Raw genomic sequence first — 21,048 nt, 5'->3', positions numbered from 1 at the left:
AACGTCACCTACGTAAAAAAATATGGATGATGTGGCAAGGAGAAAACGCAATTCAAAATGATTTTTTTTTTTACATTATTTTCATTAATAAGTTAGATTTTATATTATTTATATAAATAATTTTTTTTTATATTATTTAGAAAAAGAGCTCAAATAACTATGCACAAACTCGCATGCACCCACCTATCGCATATATATATAATCAATTGAACAAGCCTCTACTTTTTTAAGCGCTAGAAATTCTCAGGGAAAGAGCCACAGGATTATAATTCAAGTTTCAATTTGTCTGTAAAAATAACAAAGAGCTAACTCATCTGCTGGGTCTGTGTAACAGTTGGCATAAACTCAGATTACATTACACTACAAGGGTGGCAGACAAGAAAAGCTGCTATAATACTTCAAGGTAACATTACAAGTCTACCACATACCTTTTGAACTCACCAAGCATACAAGAAGACAGCAGGCATACTTTGCATGTAACATAGCAAAAATCAAGGTTAAACCAATCTGATTATATGATCCTTATTAGCCTTCCTGAAGAAAAGGATTTTGACTTCAGTGAGATGCCCAAATGTACTCCAATAGCTGCAGCAAGGAAAAAGAAACACCTGGCCGGAAAGCATGACAAAACTGAATACATCTCAGCAAAGAGTTGGCACTTATCCAACTCATATGCCAAACATCAAATCCAGGACTTTTGATGCAACTGATTTTGCTGGGCAAGCTATGGTTCCTGCAGAATGGCGTCCACTGTCACTGATGGTGTTGCCGCTGGTTTGTGGATGATAGGGGCAAGGGAGAGCTCCCAAAGAACTCGGTGCAGCAGAACTCCTTGCAGTATATGACGACTTTGAGGGCAATGAAACCATGAAGCCCCCATGACTTATGGTGTTGTGCTTCTCAGTCAGAAATTGGCGCTGCATAGGGTCCACAGGTTTCACCCCAATTATGAGAACACTGTTAATTTGCGTCCCATTCTTTGCAAGAGCCTTTTGAGCATCATACTGGTTCTGCTCCATACAGAAAAAGTGGCAAGAACAATAAAAGGAAAAAGCTAATCAGTGTTGAATATGGCATTACCGAGAGATTTTAATTTTAATTGTAAAAGCGAATCCAAACCTGATACATGATCCTTATTGAGAATTGACAGCAAAAAAGCAGCAACATGTTATAAAATGGTTTTAGAATGTTTATACAATAACTTACAACCACAACTATGGAATTTTGCAACTGGTAGAATAATCTAAATTGAGAATTCCTACTACCACAAACGTAAATTGGAACATAGCATTATAGCAGTGCAAAACAAGTGCCAAACTCTAACTCATCAAAACACCCTTGTTGACAAGTATCCAAACTTGTTCCCTTAGGCATGAAGATAATCCCACACTTACAATGGCAAATTGTTTTGTTACAGAACAGAACCACATATAACATAGACAATCCTGAGAAAGCCTCTGGTATTTGGTCTAGGGTAGAATGAAGAGGCAGGAGAACTGAGAAAGGCCACAGATAGAAATCACATCATCTCTATGCTCTCAATACCTTTTTAATAGGGAAAAATGTGAAGTGATATTGACAATTTAATGATGGACAAGTTTAAAGGTAATTTACAAACAAGTGTAGCAATACACAAAGAATTCACATAGCACCACCACACAAAAAAAGGATGATGCCTATTATATACATATATGTATACATGCAAGTATACATACATAAGCAATTAAGCATGTGACTAAAGTAAATTGAAGAAACAAATGCCTCTATTTCACTGCATGAAAGCAGCCCCTCAAGGATACAATAGTGGCTTAAATGACCAGTTGTTTGCATGAAAAACATAGTTATTATTAGCTAATTGTTTCAACTAGTGAAAATTAAATAAAATCAAGGACTACTATATATATTGTGAGAGCCCATACAAGCATATATTTAGTCCCCCCATTGGTTATGCATTGGGTAGATCTTGAGCCAAGGAACCTAAATGATACCTTCTAGCTAACCTTTTTGCGTAAGGTCCTAGGTCACTACTTATATATTGCAAAAATGAATGAAGTAGAGTTACCTGATATAAAATGTGCATCCAGTTAGCATCCCTTGGACCAGGGACATGTTTCAATATTGGACCACATTTCTCAAATTCACGTAGTACCAAGTTGGTATCACCAGGAGCGAACCTTGAAAGGGAAAAAGAAAGAGTAGCATTAAGTATAATAGACCCAACATAAATTCAAGAAGATAAGTTTCAGCAATATGAATTGAAATAAAAAGAATATTAACAGATAAAAATTGCAACATTTAGTCAATGCATCATGGTTGAGCATCTTCAAGAGGTTTTGTCTTGGAATAAGGTGCAAAACAACCCATTTCACCATTATTAGTTAATATTTGTCAATCAAGAGATGGACATTTTAAATAGCCCTTGGAAACTAATTATAACAGCAAGATCTCTCAACCTCAACCACCAGGCCAACCACCATGCACTTGTATCCAACATCACAACCACACACACACAAAAAAAAAAAAAAGAGCAGAAATTTGGAATTTAATTTGGTCGCAGTAACAAAGTTCTCTCATTGTTGTTCACCATGATCTGGAACTCCATATGTGGGTAATGTCAAACAAGGATATGACTACATTAACAACACAAGAATAGGAAAAAAAAAAAAATTTAGCTCATAGTGGGATGGACTCCATGTGATTCATTTAAGGGTAAGCCAGGCCAGGCTTTTTCTCTTAAAAAAACCATGAGCTAAACATTGCAAGTGCCATCTGGGGATACATAATTATGCATACAAGAAAGTAAATTTCTAAAAAAATATAATATAGTCTTTTTAAAATTGTACAGCCAACCAACTAGTGTTCCTCTTAGAAAAGAACAGGAAGTCAGGAATAAAAGGTATGACACAATGGAAGATGTTAACAAACTTTAATTGAGAGGAAAAACTGATATTCTCCAAACCAGAACCCGCCATTCAATAGAACCAAAATGCAGCTTTCACAACAAGTAATGTCATCCAAGGGTGACAATTCTAGACCTCAACTGAAAATAAAGCTTGCCCTTTTTAACTTTGATAAGAGTGGTCTTCGCAGATACAATTTAATGATATTTAAGACCTAAGATTACTCAATCAAACAATATACATAGCCAATGACAGTAGCTGGTAGAGAATTAGAAACACCAACATAGAACAAAACTGGTACTAATGGAATTCTAGAATAACCTCTTTCCTGTATCAACAATTTCTGAAACCACAGCCTACGTCAAGAGAGGGAATCAACAATTTCCTATTCAAAGTCTATCATTCCAACTTCCAAAGCAGGCATTCAACAACATCTAAAGTTTAACTTGGCTATATCAGTCTCTACCCGAAGCCCTACTTAATCTCTAGTTAAGTTATGCTTAATCTCAGCAGAAATGTCACAAAAATTGCTAAACTTCTAATAATCACAAGTAATACTTAATTACCCAACCACAGTAGGAGAATGTTTAAGATATAGCTACAGTTCCAGTCATCACATGCTGTTCCTAATTTATGCTAAATTTCAAGTCAATCTCAGCAGAAGAATGATATAAATAAAGCTAAATTTCTGAACATCAAACATTCTATTACATTAACAGTCAATTGAAATAAGACTAGAATACGAAAGAGGTTTAAAAAAAACAAAAACAAAAACAAAACAAACAAAATTTTTAACCCATACCCAAAAACAGTGACCCACGCCTCCTCGTTTAGCCCTCCGTTGGGCGCGCTGCTACTCTTCTGCGCCTCCGGCCTCGCCACCTCCCTCGGCGGCGGAAGCATAAGCAAGGCCCCCGGTTCGACCACTCCATCCACCGGCGAACCCCTGTCCTTCTCGCCCCGGTGGATCCAGCTCAAGCTCTCGGGGCTCTGGGGCGCCGCCTGCTTCCCTTCAGACCCATTCACCTCTGCCCTAATTTTCAAAGCCGAGGGAGAGGAGAGCGACGGGGAGCGGGAAAAGGAGCCGCTACCGCCCCGGGAGAACGGCGGCGGTGTCCCGCTCCTGGTGCCGGACGGGGACGCCGGCGAGGGTGGGGGGATCTCGGCGAGGGCGGGCTCGGGGGAGAAGTCGGCGCGGTCGTCGAGGGTGAAGACGGGAGGCGGAGGGGGGTCGGAGGAGGAGAAGTTCTCCCGCCAGAGGGCGGAGACGGCGGCAGCCTGGCCGGGTGTGGCGAAGCGGCCGCCGCGGTGGTGGGCGGAGACCGGTGTGGCGAGGTCGCGGAAGAAGGGGGACAGCCGCCCGGGTTTCGAGCTTCGAGGCAACGGGGACGAGCCCATCTCTGATCCACTATTCTTGCTCTGATTTCCGGCGAGAACCGACACCTTAAACCCTAAATTTTGGGGTGGATTGGAGACGGGAAGTTTCGAAGTTTAGGGGGGAAAATAACATTTGTCGGACGTTCGATTTTCCCGTAAGCCCCACCAAAAGAGAAGGCGGTCGGAAAACCCCCGTTGCACCGCTAGAGAGCGAAGTAATTAATTCGACTAAAAATAACGTTTTCTCTTTGCCTTTTTTTTTTTTTCTTTTAAAAAAATCAAATTTATGTCCACGTAGCGATGCAGGGAGACGGGCTTGACGCCGGACCAACGAGTTGTTCAGATTATGGGAAGTTTAGTCCAAATTGCGTGACTTCGCCATGGCAGGTGCATGGCTCTCAATCCCAACCGCGATTGTTCTGCGAGGAGCATTCATAACAACCGTTTGTTGTTATATGGTGATTATTTTGTGACCGTCACATGCGAGCAATTAAGTCCAATTGAGCAACTTTAGATTAGAGAGCCTACGGAATGATTACGTTCGAATACCCTAATGGCCCATCCCAGAGAGAAGAAAAATGTTTCTAACCAACATTTTTTTGGCAATCCATCATAGATCATCAAGATTTAGGACCTGTCGTGAACCAACAATGAGACTGAATTATCTGGGGGAGGAGAATTCCAGGCTAAGAAGTGCTACAGTAGCTACAGTCTCATATATGCTTCAAGGTTCGGCAATAAACAGCAAATTGAAGTGCTGGTCCAGAAGGGTAAAATCCTTTTCCTATTTCCTCCACTTAGAAGGTGCAGTTAAACCCAGACAATTATCAACACCTTGCAAAGATATCTCCTTCATACAAAGGAAAGGCCAGCCTGCTGGTTTATTCAACTGAAATTCCGTTCATCACATTCTCCGGTGACCATCTATTCAATAGGTTCTCAAATGACAAATTTGGGAGTTGCAGCTCATCATGTTTTTAGAACTGATATGATATCGACCAAAGAGTTACAAAAATTATGAGAAACAAAACCACTACGATAACCCAAATAAATCAGCTCCCTCCTTTGTGTGGGGTGTAACATAGTTCATAAATTGACAAAGATGAGTGCCTTACACAAATGACCTCAATCTAGTGCAGCTCAAAACAGCAAACATCCGAATCAAAGTTAGTTCTGAGGAAGCTTTGAGGTAAAGTACATCCACAGCCACCACAGCCTTTTATCGAGGCACAGAAAGGCCTGTTTGTGACAGATAAAAAAGAAACACATTAATGCCGTGCTTTGGAAATAATGCATCAATCCAATGATAATGAACACAAAAAATTGATACACACCACATGACGGTTGATTTGATTAGTTACATAGAATTATGGGAGAACATAAATGGAGAAATTTATACAAGTTAAATACATCTATTTTTTAAGTCCCTACAAACTACATCCACATTATATATCATAACCAGACAAATGCAGTGTTCTGTAAATCACAGCATAATTGAGGAGTTGACATGAGGGAATTTTATTGCTAGCCAGTCCTAAGATAATCAGTGGTTCTCAAGAAAATTTTCAGCCAACAAAAATATAGCTACATGTAACTGAAATCAAAGTTAGTTATTATTTATTATTCTAACCAAAATTATAACTAACAACTTCTTTTATCAAACATAAAATGAATAATTTTTGGAAATTGATCCTATTATCCTATACTACTCGTAGAAGAATACATATATATGAGGCACATGAGTCCATCATATGTCATCCACAGAATGATAATTCTCCACGGAAATTTGGTCAATGAAATAGCCTATGTCTAATGAGATGTCTTTCTATTGGTTGTCATATTACTACCCATATATGCATTTCATAATCTTCCAGCACATATTAATGGAATTTAAACCAAGGCTTCAGGTAGCAGAAAAAATATGAACAATTTAGTTAAATCATGAACCATTTAACAAGGGAAAACATGACATTCAATTACTTCTTTGGAGAAATTTAAATTATTCTTCTTTTGCTCAAACATTATGAATCTATCTGAGCATATCCTCTTACAGTGCAAGAAATGATTCATCTTTTAAAGCACTGGGATGAGTATTACTAGTTTTAGCAGGATAGCTTGGCCATAAAGTCCAATTACATGGATGCAATTACAACATAAGCTTATCCTTTAGTTAATGATGGGTGATCAACAAAAGAATAATTTGAACTTGATGATCTCCTTCACACAGCTGTAGAGCTCTTTCAAGCACAAAACCAACAAAAGCTGATGTCCCTGAATGAGTCTGACAAGTAACAAAACAAAGGAAGAACGACATCTAACAGGAGCCTTAGCAAGAAATAGATGCATGAGGCCTTTGGTCTGAACTAGGATTGAATACATAGAAAACAGATAATTTGTTAGGGAAACATCCAAGTATATCTTGTTATTCTTACTATGACATGGTACCTTAAACACCTAGTTCATTGAAGGAAAACATCGAGAAATCCAGTGTGATAGAGTTATGCTTTTTCCAGAACCAGACTAACAAAGGCTGCTATAGCGGTCAAGCATATCTGAAGGTTCATGAACAACAATTTGCTGCCTTTATCATGCTTGCTTAGTATTATTCTATTAGATCTCGACTTATTACTTATTCTCCACAGAGCTTACACTAAATAATCACTGAAAACTTGGCTCCTTGAACGATACATATTACAGGCACAAAATTCTGACTGCTATCAAACAGCTGGGTCAAGTTTCCACATGGAGCTCTCAACCTTGAAATTCATAAAATGTTGGAGTAATCTTTCAATAGCAATAACATGATGGTAGAAACTATGTCAGATCAAAAATTGCAGATCATGAAATCACAAACATTCATCTGTAAACTTCAATGTCAAACTAAGAAATATGTCAGTCTTCTTTCTCTGCCTCTCCAGTCTGTAGGCATTTCAGAATTGCTAATTCACTCATGAACCCAATCTAACTCTATACAACAGCGTTCGTCTTTCGTAGATTATAAAATTGATGTGACATAAGAGTGGAGATTTGCAAAGGAAGTAGAAGCCTAGATGACAAAAATCGCAAAAGTAGAAGCTTTTCATGAATAAAGTCTCCTGCTGGATTCCATTGAATCAATACATCAAATGTCAAACAATTGTCCATTTTTATCATCTTCTTAGGTAAGTTGTCGAGTTGTTGGAAAAAGAATTGCAGGAACACCAGAGAATGCAGAATTCACAAAGCATGTAGAAATAAGCTACGAAAATATGGCTACCTTATATGTTTCTAGTACTTACCTGTATTAGAAATACAGGGTCTACAGTACCGCCTGGTACAGTACAGAAAATGGTATGTGGGCTCGATATGTCCCCATACCAACGCATTGGACATCTGCTGTCCGAATTTTAGGAGCATACCATGTTTTGATATCGGGGCATAACATACCAACCTGACCCATATCAGTATTGGGTCAACTATGGAGACTGAAAACCTCAGTTACCTTACTTCTTGTGTAATTAAGAGATAACCATGCAAATACCAACTGACATCAAGATGATATTCCACCATGCGCATCAAAAACTGAGGATGCTTCTCAGGTTATGATGTCCACCTAGTTACGATTTCTAGCAGTCTTCATCTTCAAGCCCCTAGAGAGCTCTTGTATGCCCTTTATGTCAGATCAATGCACTAACTTCTACTAGTTAATTCTTTAGTCAACAAGGCCTATATACCCTTTGAAGAGTCATCAGTAGATTCATTGATACTGCAGGGCCTTAAATTATATAAGGATGTCCTGTAAGAGATCAATTTCAAAACCCCTTGTTTTTTTGGACAAAAGAACTAAGTAACTCTTATCCTGATTTCACCATTTGCATTTTCTCCTTCTCCTGACTATTTTTGTCATATATGTGAAATATTTTTCAACCATTCATGGTGGAAAAAGAGCCCTCTAAAAGTCGCTCCACAAAAAGGAGGAAAACCCAATTGCATCTCAACAAAAGTAATAAAACTCCACTCCAAATAAAAGAAATCAATATGCCACAGCATGATAAATCAGCATCATGCTCAATAAGTGCACAAGCACAAAAAGCAGGTATCATCTAAAGCATGAAGAATTGAGCTCTCTTGTAAACCAAAGCACATGCTAAATGGTTCCTTTTTTCTCTTTTTTTCCTCCTGGTTTGATAGTGGGAGCCTCAGAGGACTGTAAGGAATCTTAGAATGCCATGAAGTATATTCTAGCTTGTCTCTCACTGTCAACTATGAGATGTAGATTAACTATACATAAGAACAATACTTAGGAATATGTTTTATATCTAAAGATTGAATTGTTTTGCAAAGCTGCCATTCTAATAAGTGATTATGATAAAAGATTCACATGATCAACAATCTGGTACCAAGGCCTATCTGTGGCCTGTTTAACAATCACCTGCCTTTATTCAGCTCTAGAACAAGCCTAAGAAAGTCCCTATGTTCTTTTTTCTCAAATGCATTCTCAGGGTTTGATTTACTGATATACGCAACTCATCTCTGGCATGCTTAGTTCATAACATCCATAATCCATAAGCCATTTCAACTCTCGATCAAGACATCTGTGATGGTCACTTACAAGCCAAATAAAACTTTAGCTTCTCATCAGTGTATATTAAGTGATGTTGGGTGTAAAACCTCCCCCAGCCGAAGTTCGTGTCAGGAGTGACCCTCCGGGGATCCAACCAACTTCCGATCTCCGACAACATCTCTTCAAACCTCCCAGACGGCCGAGCCTCCGCAACACTCTCAAGTTTTGCCGACGGACAGGACCCCACCAGCATCGACCGGATTCTTCGCGACGTCCGGACTCCTACGGGAGTCAGACCTCGTCCCCGACTCCGACTGCAGGCGGACTTCGTCCGGACTCCGCCCACGACTCCAATCGCAGGCAGATTTCGTCCGGACTCCTACGGGAGCCGGACTCCGCCCGCAACTCCAATTGCAGGAAGACTTCGCCCGGACTCCTACGAGAGCCGGACCTCGTCCCCAACTCCGGCTGCAGGAAGACTTCGTCCGGACTCCTACGGGAGCCGGACTTCGCCCCCGACGCCACTTGCAAGTGAACTGCATCCGGACTCCTACGGGAGCCGGGCTTCGTCCCCGACTTCGACCGCCGGTAAACTTCGTCCGGACTCCTACGAGAGCCGGACTTCGCCCCTGACTTTAATTGCAGGTAGACTTCGTCCGGACTCCTACGAGAGCCGGACCCCGCCCGCGACTCCAATTGCAGGTAAACTCTGCCCGGACTCCTACGGGAGCCGGACTTCGCCCCCAACTCTGGTTGCAGGCAGACTGCATCCGGACTCCTACGGGAGCCGGACTTCGTCCCCGGCTTCTACTGCAAGCAGACTTCGTCCGGACTCCTACGGGAGTCGAACTTCGCCCGACTTTAATTACAGGTAGACTTTGTCCGGACTCCTACGGGAGCCGGACTCCGCCCACGACTCCAATTGCAGGCAGACTTCGTCCGGACTCCTACGGGAGCCGGACTCCGCCCACAACTCCAATTGCAGGCAGACTGCATCCGAACTCCTACGGGAGCCGGACTTCGTCCCCCGCTTCTACTGCAAGCAGACTTCGTCCGGACTCCTACGGGAGCCGGACTTCGCCCCTGACTTTAATTGCAGGTAGACTTCGCTCAGACTCCTACGGGAGCCAGACTCCGCCCACGACTCCAATTGCAGACAGACTGCATCCGGACTCCTACGGGAGCCGGACTCCGCCCACGACTCCAATTGCAGGCAGGCTGCATCCGGACTCCTACGGAAGCCGGACTTCGTCCCCGGCTTCTACTGCAAGCAGACTTCATCCGAACTCCTACGGGAGCCGGACTTCGCCCCTGACTTTAATTGCAGGTAGACTTTGTCCGGACTCCTACGGGAGCCGGACTCCGCCCACGACTCCAATTGCAGGCAGACTTCGTCCGGACTCCTACGGGAACCGGACTCCGCCCACGACTCCAATTGCAGGCAGACTGCATCCGGACTCCTACGGGAGCCGGACTCCGCCCACGACTCCAATTGCAGGCAGACTGCATCCGGACTCCTACGGGAGCCGGACTTCGTCCCCGGCTTCTACTGCAAGCAGACTTCGTCCGGACTCCTACAGGAGTCGGACTTCGCCCCTGACTTTAATTACAGGTAGACTTTGTCCGGACTCCTACGAGAGCCGGACTCCGCCCATGACTCCAATTGCAGGCAGACTTCGTCCGGACTCCTACGGGAGTCGGACTCCGCCCACGACTCCAATTGCAGGCAGACTTCGTCCGGACTCCTACGGGAGCCGGACTCCACCCACGACTTCAATTGCAGGCAGACTTCGTCCGGACTCCTACGGGAGCCGGACTCCGCCCACGACTCCAATAGCAGGAAGACTCAACCCGGATCCCTACGGGAGCCGGATCTTGTCTCCGACTCCGGCTGCAGGAAGACCCCGTCCGGACTCCCACGGGAGCCGGACCTCGTCCCCGACTTCGATGAAGGAAGACTTCGTCCGGACTCCCACGGGAGCCGGACTCCGAGCTCCTCTCGGACGGATAGCTGATCACCTCTCTCCGCCAGACACTCCAGCCGAACTCCGACCGACAGGCCTGGACCTCCTGGCGGGCCGCAGCAACGGCCACGACTCTGCTCCACTTCCTGCGATGAATTCCGCACGGCCCCATCACTCCCTGGCGGGCCGCAGTAACGGCCACGACTCTGCTCCACTTCCTGCGACGGATTCCGCGCGGCTCCATCACTCCCTGGCAGACCGCAATAATGGCCACGATCCTGCTCCACTTCCTGCAACGGATTCCACGCGGCCCCATCACTCCCTGGCGGGCCACAGTAACGGCCACGACTCTGCTCCACTTCCTGCGACGGATTCCGTGCAGCTCCATCACTTCCTGGCAGACCGCAATAATGGCCACGATCCTGCTCCACTTCCTGCGACGGATACCGCGCGATTCTTCCATCCTCTGGCAAGTCGCGACAACGGACGCCGCTCCACTCCCTGCGACAGACTCCACGTGGCATGTCCCAGTGATAGCCACGATTCCACTCCACTACTCTTCGCAACAAACTCCTCCTGACTCTGGGCAGCCCACTGCCAGACGGTTACAGATATCGCTATCAGTCTGTTGCTCCCTCCGCCTATAAAAGAGGACCCCAGATACATTATTCTCTAAGCTCTATTTTCTATCCCAAAATTTTGCCAAAATTTTCGTTCGAACACTCCATTCTTGTTGAGGCAGATAACTTACTTGAGCGTCGGAGGATCTTGCCGGAGTAACCCCACCTCCGATTTAGACTTCTTTTGCAGGTTCCGGCGGCGACCGCGACTCCCACGACTCCAGCTTCTCCGGCACAGATGGATCTTTGCACCAACAAGTGAAAACAATCAAAAAAAAAAAAAAAATCTCCATCACATTCACTTCACTGTAAAGACCTCTCCATCAAAATCATGCAATAGCCAACTGACCAGATCCCGAAAACAATGTCAAATGCAGCTTCCTATGTCGGGTCATTTGAGCTTCCCAGCAAACAAATAGAATCGCGTTACAACCAAAACTATGTATAACACATAACAAAGAGAATTTAGCATCACATAAATCTTACAAGTCCGTCACACACATAAATCAATGAGTCAAAACTAATGCGCAAAAACAATTAAAAAAAGAGAACGGTGTCTTACTCCACAATATAGCTCAGAGAAAAATTGGAGGAAAACAAAGGATCAGACTCCGGGGTTGGAACTGCAGAGCGTACCCTGGGACAGCGACCTCGAGCCCGCCGTGGAGTCTATCCCGAGCCGTGAGGTCAACCGGGCCGAAGACACCGCGCTGTGGAACGGCTGGAGGGATTGCAAAGAACCCATCACGCGAGGAACCCTGAAATCAAAATCAAAAGAAATCAGGAAAAAAATCGAATACAGGAGAGGAAGAAGCACCGAACATAAGAAAAAGATCTTGCCTCGGAAAAGAAGGAACGGGACGAATGAGAAGACTAGGGGAGAGCGGGCTGCAGGGTTTCCTCACGGAAGACTTGAGGAAAGAGAGGGCGGGTCTCGCGATCGAGCGACATCGAGAGGCCATGAGAAGGAGACTGGAAGAGGATAGAGCGGGTGAAGAGGGGTCGGAGAGAAAACAAAGAGGACAAAGTGGGCGAGGGTTCTCGAAGGGTTTCATTCGGTTCTTTGAAATGGAACACGCGGCAGTCTCTCAATGGCGTGTATTTCTTTATCAAAGTTTTTCTGTTTTTTGACAAAAAGAAATCTCAATATGGCGACAACGCTGGCTACGAGCTGGTTATGATATTGATCTACTGTAATCAATATTTTATATCAACGATGGTTATGATATTGATTTACTGTAATCCACAAAAAGAGTAGTTTACGCGAGCAACAAATTGGAATAAAGAAAGAAGAGCAAACCTGTTGAACAAAACCCTCCCTGCATAACATTCACACGTTGGTTGGTTAGTTAAAAAAAAAAATTATTAAAAAAAAAATAACAAAAAAAATTTAAATTCTTTCAAAACTATAACTTTTTTTCTCCTCCAAATCGAATAAAATTTAAAAAAATAAAAATTAATATTTTTTTTATAATTCTCATCTTATTTTTTTAATAATAAAAATTAAAATTAATTTTATATTTTAATTTTAAGATTTATTTCAAATCTCTCAACTAAATTTTGAACTCATGTGGATGAAAAAAAATTAATAAAAAAATAAATTTTTTTCTTGATTTTTTTTTGAATTTATTAAATTCCTTCCAAAAATATAATAGTAAAAAAAATTATACTAATCAAAAAAAAATAATTTTTTTTCAAAATTTCAATTAAAAGAAAAAAAAAAATTTTTTTTTTCTTCTCTTCTCCAAACTCCCAACCAAAACGTCAAGGAAATACAATTAGATGTCGAGGAAATACAATTAGATTAGAAGGAACAAGGACAACCTAAAACATATAAAGAGCTGTTTTTGAATAAATATTTGAGTTCTAACGTTACAGTTCTTCAACAAAAACTTGAAATTTTCTCGGAACTTGAACCACATCGGAGCTTTCGCAATAATACCCAAACAGAAACCTAATGATGTCCAATACCCTGCAGAAGTTAGCAGCTTGGATATGAAGTGACGAACATTGTTTGATTAGTTTTGCAGGGACAAGAGCTGCTCTTCCAACAGAAGGTAGGGAAAAGGAGGCCATGCATAGGGCCCTCTTCATATTTTAGTTAAGACTTTACTGAAATCCCTGACCAATCAATCATGGGTGTTCCTCGCATTCTTGGCACCTTGGAAGAACCCCCTACAAAAAAAAAACACCAAGATAGAGGAGCTTTTCTCAACCCCCTGGAAAGCTGTCGGATAATTGATATCAGTCTCTTACAAACATAATAAACCAAGCATAAGTAGTCTCATAATAAAATTGATAAATGATTTATTAACACACTTCCAAACAAACTCTAGCAACTGTTAGTGCAAAGAAAGATGGGTCCTTGGGGAGTTATGGCGCCCGACCACAAAATTTTGTAAATAATAAAAGCAGCATTTGATAATTATGCTAATATACATTTTCGAGTCTCTACAGCTCATCTACCAAAATATGACACCTTAATTTGCCACCGGTCCACCATATCATCATTACCTCCATTGTGCTTTAAGCACGTGCAGCTTCCCAATTGCTCTAGCAAAACTGAACTTACCATCTGATTAATCCTTAAAAAATGGAAAATCATACAAGCATATGGCAGTCACACAACTCCAGAGGCTCTTCTTCACTAATCCATCTCTCCCTTGCTCCACCCATTGGTTAAGCAAACTTACAGCAACAACAGGTTACCATTAAATTGCTATATTTGCTAGCATTCAATTTCAGTCTTTATCATTAAAACAACCTCCACTATGTTTGTCCAGAGTACATTTTATGAACTATATAGTTGTACAACAAAATTTTCAGCCCCTCTCAAGCAACGTGTTATGGGATGGTGGATCGGCTCATAGAAACTGCTAGATGGGTAAGGCTGGGCAGCATGAAATGGCTCTTCTTTGTTTCAATGGGGCCAGAATTACCCATGGGCATCATATTAACAGAGAGGGAGAGATCATCCAAAACTCAAACTAAGAAAACAAACTCTTTAGTCAAAGCTGATGGATAAAGATATAAACTTACACTATTTTCAGTAGATAGGCTCTTGAAGACGAGGGCAGGAAGATGAAACATTGGAGATGCATTTATACAACTAGAATAAACGATTTAAGAGATGAAACTTATATATAATACAACAGCTGTATGCTAATAAGATGAGAGGTTTCTTGTAACATGATAGTAGGTTGGTTGCATAAACTCTAGCAACAAGGTTGAACATAATTAACACACCACTCATAAACTGCTCATGATACGCTTTAGGGATACTTCATAATTCATTCCTCTTGAGGTACAAATAATCTATGCAGTGCAAGATCATCAAAATCATTTCTCACAAAACCCACTATCCATTTTTTTCTGATATTGTCCTCTTGATCCCTCCACCAAGTTCCTCAATACGTATATTAACAAGCATTACATCCTCTAAGAACTTCTCCCGCAACCATTGTTTATAATTAATCACCTAATTCCACCCCATGCAAAATTCTCTTGCCCCACAATCAGAAAAGGTAGGTGAAATTCATCATGGTATACAGCCTACAAAGAAACCTGCATGCAGATTATATATGAACAGTTTATGCATTGATAAAACGAAATAACGGCATAACATACTGACCCTTGTGGCTGTCCATTTTAAAGTAGCCGCAGTTTTCCAGTAACCAAATCAATATCTGCTTTCCTCCCTGTTCGATAACGCCAATAAAGTACTAATAGTCATATAAGACTTTACAGATAATAATTAGACAGTTTACTGCTATTGCAAAGCAGAATATTGACTATTTAGTCTTGTATGGATGATATCCTTAAAAAAGGGTGCTTATTTTTGACTGAATATTGTTTTACCATCAAATGTTTGACAAAATATGACAAATAAAAGTAAGCAGAACTAGGGGCAACCATACATGATATAATGTGAAAGAACTGCACATTAGAATGTGAAAGTACTATAATTAACTAGCCATTTTTTTTTCAATTGAGAATTGAATCAAGTATGCCAACGAATATTGATAATTAGACAAGTCTATCCTTCCCACCATATTACACAGATTATTGGGCAATCAATCATCAACATTTTCACCACATGATATAGTTCGTATTAGCTCTGCCAATGAGTTTTAACCATCCATATCAAGCCATATAATAAACAAATGAATTTTGTTTTTTCTTTGCTTTACGTAGGGCAAATTTAAGATCTCTCTCTCTCTGTATCTGTCTGTGTGTGTCTCACAGTAGATACAAATCCCTCGTAAGTCGGTATTTTTGGAAAAGCTCCAAAACCTTGCTACACAATTATGCCTTTGTATTTTCTAACAAACATCTCCCTGACCTCCTGAATTTTCAGATCTCAGAGTATTTCAGAATAAATTTCCTTTTCCGAATTTATGCCAGGTTACTAATTACATTATATGGTATTAGTTTTTAATTTAGATATTTGGTTAATTTCAAGAATCATATATAATTTTCTATGAATATTACATGAACAATTTTCCCTTGAACATTGTCAAGTTCTACCTGTTCATCAAGATCTTTGAGATTCTCTTTATCGATTCCTCCTACCTGCTTTTTTCTTTGAAATGTTCCAATCTTGCCTAAATTACAGGTTTTTGCCCTAACGAATTGAACCCAAAGCCAACATTTTATTTTTGTTGCAGAGGAAAGCAAATTGAATAAAAAAAATAAATGCAGATTGTGTGAATGCAATGTAATAGTAAATAGCATATAGCCAAAATACAAATGAGAATAAATTCATATACAAGCTGCAAGGAAGACCGAACCTGGCCCAATGGCAAGAACTGTCCTTGACCCAGCTTGAACCTGCATGAAATTTTAATCACGACTACAGCACAGAGCATAATCTTGCTTGGACACAATTAACAAATCATGATAATGAGTACCATATTGATAATTGGATCCCACCTCATCAATCATTCACAGGAGAAAAAAGAAGAAAAACAGCCAAAGTAAAATACACCTAGCCATTCATAGATTGCATCCAATACAGCTGAGCAGGATGCTGTTTGTTGCATAGCAATGTGGATACTCAAAGGATAATTTGTGAGAGGAGGGTGATCCAAGTTTATAAAAAAATTTAAAAAAAAAAAATATCCCTCTTGAACCAATTTGGTCTTCCCAAGAGCATTCCAGCCATTTTTACGTGTAACTAGTTGGGAATAATTATATTAATGAAACTGAACATGTAATTAGTTCATAAGTCCTTACCAATAGAACTTCAAGGTCTTAATGACAGATTTAGAAAAATTTGCACCCAGTAATAACAGAACAGGTCATTATGACATAAAACTAAATTTTATTCTGTATACAGCTGTGCAAATAACCTATTGTATATGTTTTTGTCACTTTTGCATGTGAAATAAGATTGTTTCATGTTCTAATGATTATGAGGCATGCTAATAAAGTAACATGATTTTCAGTAACATAATCCCCACCTCCTTTAAGAATGTTTTAGTGAAACTAAGTTGTGTAATATTTGCATTTACATGATAAAAACAAAACTAGACCTGTGTACGCCCTGCATCAGCAACAACAAAAGTAGGAAGGCCACACCGATCTGCTGCTTCCTTCAGCTTATTCCTAATAAGATTCATTTTTATAAAAATTTGAAAAAAAAATAAAAACTAATATTTGAAAAGGTTTTTTCAAAAGTAATCAAAAATCAATGCCAATAATGTGAATTTAAGTGGGAAAAGACAACTTGCTTACATTTCTTGTTGATTTTTGCATGACAAAACTATTTTAGGCTGGCCACATTGCTCCCATTGCCTTAAAAGAGATCGGTGGCTGAAAGAAGAGAGATTAGAGAGCCTGCAGAATTCTTGTAACAAGACTTGTTGTTCAAGCAATAGAAACACTGGCTGAGATAGACCAATAAATGATCACTAAAGAAACAAACTTTGACAAACCATAACGGATGCAACTTGTGATGATATGAAAGAGATGCACATACTGCCAGATCTGCAGTTACTGTTCATATCGTTTGCAAGTACAAGTGCTTAGCAGGTTTGGATAGTTAGCACAACAAAGAAGCATAAAGATTGTATGTTAAAAAGAGCACCAGATCATGAAGAATTTCTGCAGAATTTAACCAAGTATTCGCCTGTAAATACTTGGTATAATGCTTAATTTAAATCTCTTGTGTTTCCATTTTTTTAAGATCAAATGCCCATAACTCTGATTTACAGATAACAAATTTCATCCAATCAACTTTTCTTAATCAAATTTCGTCTACAATGCATGAAGTACTCAGAAATAATGAAAATAGTATTCGAGGCATACTAAAACTAAACACAGAAACACCCTGATTGCTGCAGACATTTAAACCATCAAATTCTAGAAAGGGCCTAAAATTTTTATTTATTAGACCAACAAATTTATCCCTCCTTCCACCCACAGACAAATATACACAGAAGATTAGGCCAAATTGAGCAACACTACATGAAGCAAAGAGAATTCCATTAAGCTTGATGCATTGACGTGTCAGTCAATAATATATGGTCAGAAAGTATAGAAATGTCATTGAACCAAAAATGGCTGAAAATGGAATAAGATATAAAAGCATAGTAGTACCTTTGCAACATCTCTGCATACATGCCAGTGGCTGCATCTGCCATTTCAAAAGAGTGACATGTAATTAGTGATTGAAAAAAGGCAACCAACTTTTAAAATCCATCTGGTGATGAGACTACAAATGTGGCCAAGTTTGGAAGAATAAGATGATTAAAAAGTTGGCACTAGTAGCTGGTCCTTCAATAAGGAGGGATTACTGAAAGTGTGTAATCATTCTTAACCAATGATCCTTCATATGATGATGGCTCACTACCATATGGAAATAATGGAGACCACTCCAAGAAGCAAGAAAGCCAAAAATACGGACAAAATAATTATTTAAAATGAACTGATGGCATATTTTGTCATTGATCACGACAAATTTATTAATTAATGTGTCTTACGAGCACATTGAGCAGCAATTTTTCCAGATCCCATCCTCAGATCCTGTCGAACAACTAGAACCTGTAATTGGAAGTACAACTTTTGTTAGCTAAGTTTTGCCACAGAATAACCCATGTACTAGAGTACAAGACCTAAGTGCGAACATCTAAACAAACCGAATTGTATATAGAAATGAAAGAGAAAGTTTCTCTTATCCTGAGATGGTATGTTAGAAAAGCTCTTGAAAGGAAAACTACTTCAAATAAAAACTTTTATAACCTTGGTACTTATCTTGCTTCTTACAAGACCTAAGTGCAAACATCTAAACAAACCAAATTGCATATAGAAATGAAAGAGAAAGCTTCTCTTATCCTGAGATGGTATGTTAGAAAAGCTCTTAAAAGGAAAATTACTTGAAATAAAAACTTTTATAACCTTGGTACTTATCTTGCTTCTTACAAGTTCCACCTCCTTCACATCTTTTAATAGGATAAATTATGAAGCAAAAAAGTAGTGTCAACTGAGAAGTAATATTTTGGCAAAAATGAGACAGCTTAGAGAGAGCACTTAAGGTTACATAAATTGATTACAACTGTATTGAAGTGAGAAAGTACAATTACAGACAGACAATACCAGACGAATAGAGCCTAAGAGTAAGTCTAACTTTAGTTTAGCAGCAGACGACAGGATGTTATAATTGGCTAGGTTAGAGAGTAATCCGGGAACTGTGATTGACTGGATTAATGGAAAAGGTGCTATAGATGACCAGGCCCTACCACTTCTCAGAGATATTCATCCATGAGTGAAACAATTGCAGGCTTTTAAAGCTATGAATGTATTTTGGGAGGTCATCAGGCAGCAGATCGGTTAGTGTGATGTGCAGCTGAGAATGGCCACCACCTTCGCCTGGCTTCTACTCTTCCTGTTGCTTTCAGTTCTTAAGGACTTGTTTGGTTCACGGGAAGGGAAGGGGGGAAAGCGTGGTCAACAAGAAAATGAAGAAATTCCTTTTGTTTGGTTCGAGTTTCAAATGAGAGATATTGAAAAGTGGCATTCTCATGAGAATAAAATTCCCAAGATTCATGGAAAAGAAAAACTCATATGGGACATTGGTTTTTGGCTTTCCTACAAACTGGAAATTGAATAGAATGGGGTAAGATCTTTTTCTTTTATTAAGGCTATATTAGGTATTTTATACAGCTTTCTCAAGAAAGTATATTACTCTACCAAATATAAGCCACTCTGGAACGTGCGACTTTCCCATGGTCAACCAAATATCCCAAAATCACTTTCCCAAATATCACATTCCTAGGAATCAGTTTCTCAAGAAAAACATTCTCGACAGGGAATTCTTCCCGCGAACCAAATGAGCCCTAAGTTGTGGCTGATGAGAGGGAGAAAAAGAAATATTGGGCAAAGAATATGGTGTCATGAATGTTGAGAAAGAGTGGATGCCTCTAAGCATAATAATAGACTCCACTGGGATAATTAGAATGTTTCCACATGACCGTGATCAATAAATTGCAAAATTTCTACGATCAAGATAACTGCATAAAACCCTAAAACAAACGAAACTTGGGATGCGATAATCATTCATTCTGACATTTAGAAAAGTGAAAAGAAAAATAAGGGAGGGCAAGACGAAAGCAGTGAAGTAAAACCCGAATCGTTTGCACCTTCCCTTCCAACTTTGGGAAGGTGGAGGAGAAAATAAGCATACCATCTTGAGTTCTTCACCGTTGCCGCAGGAAACGACCGACTGGTTCTTGCCCGAAAGAAAGGACGATTTCCCTTTGGAACTGCTTCTATTGGAAGCCGTGAGATCGATAAATAGGCCCAGAAGGAACCCGATTACGAGTCCTGGAATGAAGTTCTCCGGCCTCAAGCTGGCGGCGAGCCATGGCTCCTCTCTCTGTGTATTGGAGAGACGAGAGAAGAAATCAGAAGGTTTTCGAAGAAATGCAAGAAGAGAAGGGGGAAGGAAGGGTAAAAAGAATCGAGTTGCGGGGATACGTTTTTCGAAGGTTGGGATGGATTACGCCGGAAAGGAAACATTACCCTTCTTGCCTCCGGATTTGTCCGCCAGCGATTGGTTCGGATTTAGGAGAGCGCGAGCGCGAGCGGTTGAAGAGGGGTTTTGTTGTTTTTGAGTTTGGTTATTTAGACTATCCCGGATAAGTATATCCTGCTGGATTGGTGTCGATACACTGCGATGCCGTTGAATTTGGCTGCCCTAATGAGAAGGTTCGCTACGACGTCCTGGGCCATCAGGCCGAGTGCTCTTTGTCGGCCCATAATAAAATAAGATCATCGTGAGAGATCCCTTATCCTATATTTAGTTGTGATCATGACTCATGAGAGAAAAAATGGGTAGGATTGGAGTAATGGATGACCTCCATCCATCATTTAATTCACTTTTGACAGACTAAAAGGTTTGCATTTTTTTTTTCTATTTTTTAAAATTAGTGTGTTGATGCTGGAATTCCCAAACTTCTGGTAAAGGATTGCTGTTACGATTAGAGAGGAACGAACTATGTTTACTGTAATTGAATCTTAATGCATTTGAAGTGCAAACGCAAGAGTCTTACGGTTTTAGTAGAGAGGGGGAGAGAGAGAGAGAGAGAGAGAGAGAGAGAGAATAAAAAAAAGACAAGAAGAGCCCTTAATTTTGCAACCTGATG

General features: G+C 40.4%; 2 protein-coding genes and 1 long non-coding RNA gene across 10 annotated transcripts; all 3 read right to left on the bottom strand.

The window, feature by feature from the left end:
• Positions 1 to 240: 240 nt before the first annotated feature.
• Positions 241 to 4,492, bottom strand: LOC109505526 (nuclear pore complex protein NUP35). The gene is made up of 3 exons (XM_019848522.3): positions 3,703 to 4,492; positions 2,063 to 2,174; positions 241 to 1,010 (listed from the first exon to the last, which is right to left on the bottom strand). The coding sequence occupies exons 1-3, from the start codon at positions 4,296 to 4,298 to the stop codon at positions 669 to 671; spliced, it is 1,050 nt and encodes a 349-aa protein (XP_019704081.2). The 5' UTR covers positions 4,299 to 4,492; the 3' UTR covers positions 241 to 668.
• A 636-nt stretch (positions 4,493 to 5,128) lies between these two features.
• LOC105040730 (protein NONRESPONDING TO OXYLIPINS 2, mitochondrial) lies at positions 5,129 to 12,813 on the bottom strand. Its single transcript, XR_831236.4, has 3 exons — positions 12,245 to 12,813; positions 11,967 to 12,162; positions 5,129 to 5,516 (listed from the first exon to the last, which is right to left on the bottom strand). It is a non-coding gene; the product is annotated as a protein NONRESPONDING TO OXYLIPINS 2, mitochondrial (long non-coding RNA).
• Positions 12,814 to 13,236: 423 nt separating this feature from the next.
• On the bottom strand, positions 13,237 to 20,536 carry LOC105040736 (uncharacterized). 8 transcript variants are annotated; one of them, XM_019848002.2, is made up of 9 exons: positions 20,381 to 20,536; positions 20,088 to 20,279; positions 18,388 to 18,448; positions 18,005 to 18,041; positions 17,141 to 17,218; positions 16,939 to 17,011; positions 16,195 to 16,234; positions 15,036 to 15,102; positions 13,237 to 13,631 (listed from the first exon to the last, which is right to left on the bottom strand). In XM_019848002.2, the coding sequence occupies exons 1-8, from the start codon at positions 20,420 to 20,422 to the stop codon at positions 15,053 to 15,055; spliced, it is 573 nt and encodes a 190-aa protein (XP_019703561.2). In that variant the 5' UTR covers positions 20,423 to 20,536; the 3' UTR covers positions 13,237 to 13,631; positions 15,036 to 15,052. The 8 variants fall into 8 exon arrangements, with proteins under 8 accessions (XP_019703561.2, XP_019703558.2, XP_019703555.2 ...); XM_019847999.2 differs by having other exon boundaries at positions 13,237 to 13,579; XM_019847996.2 differs by lacking the exon at positions 15,036 to 15,102 and having other exon boundaries at positions 13,237 to 13,579.
• Positions 20,537 to 21,048: the final 512 nt, after the last annotated feature.

The sequence above is a fragment of the Elaeis guineensis genome, chromosome 2, assembly GCF_000442705.2.
Source record: "Elaeis guineensis isolate ETL-2024a chromosome 2, EG11, whole genome shotgun sequence".
NCBI classification, from domain to species: Eukaryota; Viridiplantae; Streptophyta; class Magnoliopsida; order Arecales; family Arecaceae; genus Elaeis; species Elaeis guineensis.
This window is presented reverse-complemented; position numbering and strand designations above follow the sequence as displayed.